This window comes from Solea solea, chromosome 1, assembly GCF_958295425.1.
Source record: "Solea solea chromosome 1, fSolSol10.1, whole genome shotgun sequence".
In the NCBI taxonomy this organism is placed as follows: Eukaryota; Metazoa; Chordata; class Actinopteri; order Pleuronectiformes; family Soleidae; genus Solea; species Solea solea.
This window is the reverse complement of record NC_081134.1, coordinates 41,383,183-41,390,210: the sequence shown is the minus strand read 5'-3', so window position 1 is coordinate 41,390,210 and position 7,028 is coordinate 41,383,183. Positions and strand designations below refer to the sequence as shown.

At 37.2% G+C, this 7,028-nt stretch overlaps 1 protein-coding gene across 1 annotated transcript; it reads right to left on the bottom strand.

Annotated features, from left to right (window-relative positions):
* Positions 1 to 1,081: 1,081 nt before the first annotated feature.
* bloc1s5 (biogenesis of lysosomal organelles complex-1, subunit 5, muted) lies at positions 1,082 to 4,243 on the bottom strand. The gene is made up of 5 exons (XM_058636499.1): positions 3,943 to 4,243; positions 2,769 to 2,851; positions 2,440 to 2,572; positions 2,091 to 2,149; positions 1,082 to 1,847 (listed from the first exon to the last, which is right to left on the bottom strand). The coding sequence occupies exons 1-5, from the start codon at positions 3,959 to 3,961 to the stop codon at positions 1,674 to 1,676; spliced, it is 468 nt and encodes a 155-aa protein (XP_058492482.1). The 5' UTR covers positions 3,962 to 4,243; the 3' UTR covers positions 1,082 to 1,673.
* Between the last annotated feature and the right edge of the window lie 2,785 nt (positions 4,244 to 7,028).

The window sequence follows — 7,028 nt, the reverse complement described above, 5'->3', positions numbered from 1 at the left end:
AAGAAAATACACAAAACGTCTCAGACTCAAATTCATTTCTAAATCTGATACAACACAGCGATGTCAAAATGTATTACAACTGATATGAATCCTGCACTTTGTAATACTGACTTCAACAAACCCTTCTGCTCATGACAACTCATGAATAGCTAACACTCTGGTGAACTTTGGTGTTTTCAAAAACATAAACAAAGGCAGATGAAAAGGTGCCTCCCTGGCAGAGGTTAGCCATGTTTCCGTCTTGTCACTCCTCGTTAGCTGTTGATGGGCAGTCTCCATGATGGACAGCTTCACCCAGTCACTAAGGGAGGTTAGGCGTGCATAGAAACAGACGTAAACGTGGCAGCACATGGGGCATTTTTCCTCTAAACACCTAATGGCACGTCTCTGATCCACTGCGTCCTCCTATGACGCAAAACTCACACAGACAGGCAGAGTAACCAGAGAGAGGCCTTGCAGACCTGGAGGGGTCAGGGTGGGGGCAGCTTGTTTGGGTCAAATGGAAAAAGAAGATATAAAGGAAATAAAACTCCCTCCAGTGTTGGTTTGTTTTCTTTCAATTCTTAATCTGTGTGTTTAGCTGATGGATTAGTTGATTGGATTAAAGTCCAAAAACTACGTCAGATGATGATGATGATGATGGGACAGTTGACAGTTGAGGAGTCTGGAAAGTCTTAAAGAGTGTGTGGCAGGTGAAGTGAGGGGGAATTATGTAAAATGTTTGTTGTGTTAGGTTGTCTTAAGATGAACTCTGTTCTCAGCCATGCAAAGAATGTGCTCTGTGTGCCCACCAATCCATTAACCTGTCCAACATCCCACCATTGTCTGCAGCAAAAAAACAAGACGTGATTTAAAGTCCAACATTCACCTCATGGTTCTCAGTTTAAGGGTCAGGACAAGACATTTACTTTTATGTTCAAATACAGTGGAATTAATCTGATGTGAAGAATCCAAAACAGAGTATTTAGGTCCCACGGGTAAAATATAAATATAAATGGAAAGTTTTTCATTGTGTGCATTTTAAGCAACATAGACACGAAGCATGTCAACCACTGAAAATGCTTACATGACCAGAAGGAAATTGAAACCAGAACATGATTTATTTCTTTTTTTTTTTCTGTTTATCCAGCAATACAAATGTTGGATTTGTGACTCATTAAAATCAGCTTTGAGGTGGCAAAGCAAACAGAAAACAGCTGCTGCCCATCATTCAGACTTCATAAACAGTGACTTGAAATTAATGTCAGAGGTTAAATGTTCTTATGTTGAGTAGAGCTGGTGAGGGATAGTTTGTTTCTGTGTTTCTGTTCGAGCAGATTTCGACAGCACTTGTAGCAAAGTTCCTTTCAGATTAAGGCTCATGAACATTTATCATCAGCTCCCCTTAAGAAGGCATTAAAAATCCTGAAATGCTTCAAATGTCATAGCCTTCAGTGATTGCTTGTGTAACAAGACATACAGCAGACTTTTTTTTTTAACTATTTACATGCCATGCTAGTTCCATGTGCTAAATAAAGACACAAATTGTGAGCTTGATGACCTGTGAATTGGTGAAAATGCTGACTTTTGTCAGTACAACAAGTACATCACTCACAGCCATGGTCTTTATTTTGCAAGTGCACCTGTGACAAAGTGTTCACATAATAAGTGAGTGTGTTTGTTTTCACTGCTAATCATAGGGGTGAAAACTTGGTTAGGTCCATCTTCTTTTCACTATAGTGGGTGCTGAGTTGTCCTACTGCCCTGGCATGCTCCTCATCCACCTCCTCTTTTAATCTCTGCTGCTCCTTCAGGAAGTCTGCCCATTCTTCCTTTAAACGTTCCATGTTCACCTGCATCTGTGTGCTCTAGAGGAGACGTGAAAACGCAAACAAAATCAGAGGGACCAATGGGTTTTTAGGTGGATAATCACAAAAAAAAAGATAAAGACAGCAAGTTTACATGTCTCCTATGAGCCACTTGAACTCTTTTTTTCCATTCACATACTACACTGGAAGTACTTGACGTAAGCAGTGAGTGTGGTGGAAACTGGTCCTCAACCTGAAATGCAGCCAGCTTTATTTATCTGCACCCATTAGAGTTGTTTTTACCTGCTGTGCTTCTAGCTCCCTCTGCTGGACTCTGTCTGCCATGTGATTAGCAGCTTCCACTTTGAAAGAAAGGCCAACAGTTTAATTAATAGTCACATTCACGTTTTACATTTAATTAAACACAACACCAATAAATAATAATTTGCTTTTGATGCAATGTATTTTGTGTGGAAGGGAACAAATGCTGTGCAATACGGCAGACATATTTTTTTTGATCGATTTGCTCTTAAAGAGCATGTTAGTTTATCATCTGTATCCATTTATTGTTTATCAAAGTAAACTTACAATTACACCTTTTCAACATTGTCTTCGCATAGCTGCAGGTGTGAGTCTGAGAGGTGGAACTTACATCGTTTGATGAGGTCAGGCATCATTCCCAGGTTCCCACCCTGAACATCTGTCGAAGGCATTTGCTCATTTGTTTCCGCCACCATCTTATTAAGATTCTCCAGGAGTCTGTTCTCTCTGTTTCCACGTTTCTCCTGAACAGCAGACACAAATAAAAACATAAAACAAAGTGGCTGAGGGAACTGCTTAGTGGTTAAAGCTGTGGGAAATTAGCAGCAACAGCCCCAGTTTGCATTTGGCAAAAAAAGCAGTACAAGTGTCTACACTGATCAGCCATTAAATCAGTTTTAATGTTGTGGCTGATCAGTGCGTGCATGTCCGTACAAGTACCTCAAACTCTCTGACAAAGTAGCGGATCTCAGCATTGATGATGGGTCTGTGGTTTAACAGGCGGGACTGGATATCACCCACATCTGCAGAACCAACACACATCAGTTTATATTCAGAGCGTGCACGCTTTTAGGTTTTCTATTATATACTTTATATGCTACAAGATGTAATTTTAATGAATTAAATCAAGCTCTGTATCTCATCCCTTTTACGACACTTATACTCTATAAGACAGTGGTTCTCAAACTTTTATACCAAATACAACCTGAGGAAATATTGATTGAGCTCTCAAAGTAACACCACTATGACCAACGTTAAAATACAGTTGTGTAAATAGGCCGAGCAAAGTCAGCTACGGACTTTTCACAGGAGGCAGATTTATTCCCAATAAGATAATTTGCTCTCATCATCTTCCTCACATATACTTCAGACACTGTTATAGTGAAATTAGATTAAGATAGAATGAGATATAAGGTGACTCTAATTATTAATTTATTTATTTTATACACATTTCAGTCAAAATCCCTCAGCTCCACTTTGATCACATACCCTGGTATATAGAATAGTAGTAGAACAGTATTTCTGATTTTCCTCCAAGTACCACCAGAGGAAGTACCACAGTTTGAGAACCATAACTATAAGATGTGATGACTATGAATTGGGGTTGAAACAATTGTGCAATTAACAATCAACTATTTTGATCATTTATTAAACGCTTTCCGTGTTTTTTAGACTAGTTTTCAGATTCTTAAATGTGAATATTTTCTGGATACTTTGCTCCATATAACCATAAGAAATCATTACAATGTAATAAGTTTGATTTGTGGAAACAAGAACAAAACAAGACGTTTGAGATCATCATTTCCAGGCTTGAGAAACACTGTACAACATTTTCTGCCTTTTTATGGAAATGATTACTCGATTAACTGAGAAAATAATCAACAGATTAATCAATGATGAAAATAACCGTTAGTTGCAGCCCTACTATGAATAGCATTATTATAAGACAAGGCCACACATCCTTGTACAAATTCAAGCGAAATTACACTTTTGATTAAATCTATTTTATTTCCATATTATCAGATTTATACATTTTGACACATGAGCTAACAAAGTGTAAACATGCTAACACACAGAGAAAATAAAACGCGACTTGTATGTGGATTTCACTCACCTTTAGTGATCTTGTCCATTTGCACAAACTCTGCGGACTCGTTTTTTTTAAATAGTTAAATCAAAGTTTAGTTTTACCCAGCTGCTAACTGCTAATCACTTGCTAAATATTCCAAATACTCACGTAACTGGCAGTAAAATGTACACGCAAAAGAGAAGCTTTGCAGAGGTTATCAGCAACTCACTGGCGCAGACTTATAACAATAATAGATAATAGAATAATGCATAGCTGATACAATACAGGAAAAACAGTTTGCTAATTGTGATCAGGCGAATGGAAGTCAGCTGACTCAAGTGTAAACACTTACAAGTACTTCCGGGTACGAAGTCGCGGACTCAACCAAGCGTCTGACTGAAAGAGGGGTGTCACTGTCATATTTTCCTTATTTTAACCATTTCAAATAAAATACATTGTACAAAGTATTCTTTCAGGATAACGAAATACTTAAAAAAAATGAACATGCATTCTAGCTTTTATTTGATAGAGTTTTGTGCGATAATGCGAGACAGCAGAGATACCGTGGTGTGGACTGAAGACTTGCGCGACAAAGGACAGCAGATGTCAGTCTTGCTCTGTGTTTAGAACACATTTCTAACTGAACCCACACTACTTTTATTTTTTTGTGACAGTTTCTTGAACTATTTCTATTTACATATTTTTCTATCCTTTCCCACACCCTGCCTTTAGTTCCCATCGGTCACTATTGAGCAGAGATTTATTTATCCTTCATAAATAAACAATAATTAATGATAACAATACTACTACTACTACTGATAAAACATAAGATAGTACAATTCAATGACCATAATGTTCTCACGTAAAAGCAAAGAGAAGTCAGATAGTTTCCTATAACCAAACCACATAAGTCATAAATACAATAATAGTCATACAATTATGAAGTCAGGGTGAATTCCACTACAATTGACCACAAGGTGGCACTATATTTCTCATATTAATTTTTAATACAATATAATTCCAGTGCTGAAAAAAAAAACTTGGTTTAGCAACTGTTTTTATTTGACTTTAGGGCATGCAAATACATGTATATTGCCATAAATGTATTAATGAGCACATCACTGGTGGCAACAGTAAAACATGCAAATATGCATTTAGCTCATTTAGCGTGGGAGGAGAAGGCACTGTTTGGAGCCACTGAATATTAGTTGTCAAAAGTTAGTTTGTGCGTCTGAAATTCATTACATCTGGCATGCTCAGTTAAGAGAAAACCATCAAGGCACAAGTTAATCTCCCATTGTTGAGTTAAACACTTATTACATCCACCATTAGTTTTGATTAGATTACATGTTTGATTGAGTGCTGGAGGATAAAAACAAGCCTCCTGTGCACGTGAACAGAGAAGGATCTAAGAGAGCAAAACATGTCAGGGCCAGCAAAGGTTTCTGTGACAGGAATGTGAAAATTGTTGGAGACAGAGAAACACTAATAAAATCTCTACAAATGGTGAAAAGTTTAATTTAATCCACTGATTACAATATTTATACTTCAGTGGCTGGTGCAACAAAAACATTTATGACATAAAAGAAGACATGTTCAAATGAACATGTTAAACATTATCAATAGTCTGTTTTATTCTTTAATTAGATTCATTAATTCATAATTCATTATTTAAATAATGGTTCTGGATTGGGAGTCAATTGAAATAGTTAAATCATCTGAAATGAGTCACCTAAAATTTATTTTATTTGTAAATTTTTATAATTCAGGACAGCGGGGATAAATGATGAAGATAAATACGTCTGTTTTTTCCCTTTTAAAAATCAAAATCATAATGTGGATCAGATTTTCTGCCACAAAAATGATTTCCAAGGTTAAGTTTTTTCTCCGAAGTGATTTGATGTTGGGCTGCAGTTCACATGCTAGAGCTCATGAGAGCACACGATGCATTTCTCCATATTTCTGTTCCACAGGTCCATTAAGTAAATCACATCAAGTCTTTAAAGCTAAATCATTTAAGAAAAACCTTTTCCAATTTCCCTTATTTTATATTTATGTCCTTGTTTTATAGTTCTTTAATTCAGTTTGTTCATTTGTTAATCATCTGCACTAAAACTGAGCCAGTTTAAAATGGTTTTATGTATTTGTCACATTTTATATCACAAAAATCCACAATATTTCTATGCAATTGACCTATTCAATTTCTTTTAATGAAGTCATGTAAACGACACAATAAAATTAATACTATTTTTTAAGGAAGTCTGCAAATAAGATTTGACATCATTGTCAAAGAAGTAGTTTCAAAAAAGCAGTTTCAAATCTAAATAGAAACAGATTAATTCAGATCTAATTTGTAATTTCTATTACAGTAAAAAAAAAGGTAATCTAGTTACGTTAACTAGGTATTTACACAAGACAACTGACCCAGTTAAAAATAAATATGCTTCTTTCATCTTTTCATTTAATCTGGCTAAAACTTTATGTGCTGAAGATTTCGATCACATTTTTCATCGCGTGTCCTGACTCTATTATATAAACATGTGTTTTTCTCCTGTCATCTAAAATACACTATTTTCTCCCTTGTGTTTTCACCACAAATAAGATCTGTACACAGTATGTCGGACCAACACAGCAGTGTGTGGCTCCTCCTGTGTACACGATCACCAGTATCCAGATGATGACCTGCAGCACTTTGACAAACAGTGCTTCGTGGTGCAGTGGGAGGTCTGTGAGTGTGGTTTACTAAATATGCCCAATGGCCTTGAGCTCGTCCTGGTGACACTCCTGCCTCTGCATCTCCCTCCTCCCCAGCCTGACCACACCGCCCCTGTAATGATATTGCTCACATTACCCAGTGGATGTAATTGTTTTGCATTTTGCTGCTCTCTCTCTCTCTCTCTCTCTCTCTCTCTCTCTCCCTCTCTCTCTCTCACTCTCTCACTCTTTGAAACCCCTGGCTGGGTCTTGACTCTGTTGGTCCTGGTGGAGGCTGCAGGGCTGTTGCTTTGTGTTCATAGCACCCTGAACTCCACTCATTGCATAGTGGCTCTGAACAGGTAGGGGGTGGTGAAGCCATAAGGGAAAAGAAAAAGAAAAAAGGGGAGGGAGGGGGCTGACACTCACTGGATGGA

What these genes read in the sequence shown, in the direction of transcription:
- bloc1s5 (XM_058636499.1), bottom strand. An exon ending in GCCTGACCTCATCAAACGAT is followed by an intron (nt 2,150 to 2,439) that starts GTAAGTTCCACC and finishes TTTCTTTCAAAG; the next exon opens with TGGAAGCTGCTAATCACATG. An exon ending in GGGAGCTAGAAGCACAGCAG is followed by an intron (nt 1,848 to 2,090) that starts GTAAAAACAACT and finishes CGTCTCCTCTAG; the next exon opens with AGCACACAGATGCAGGTGAA.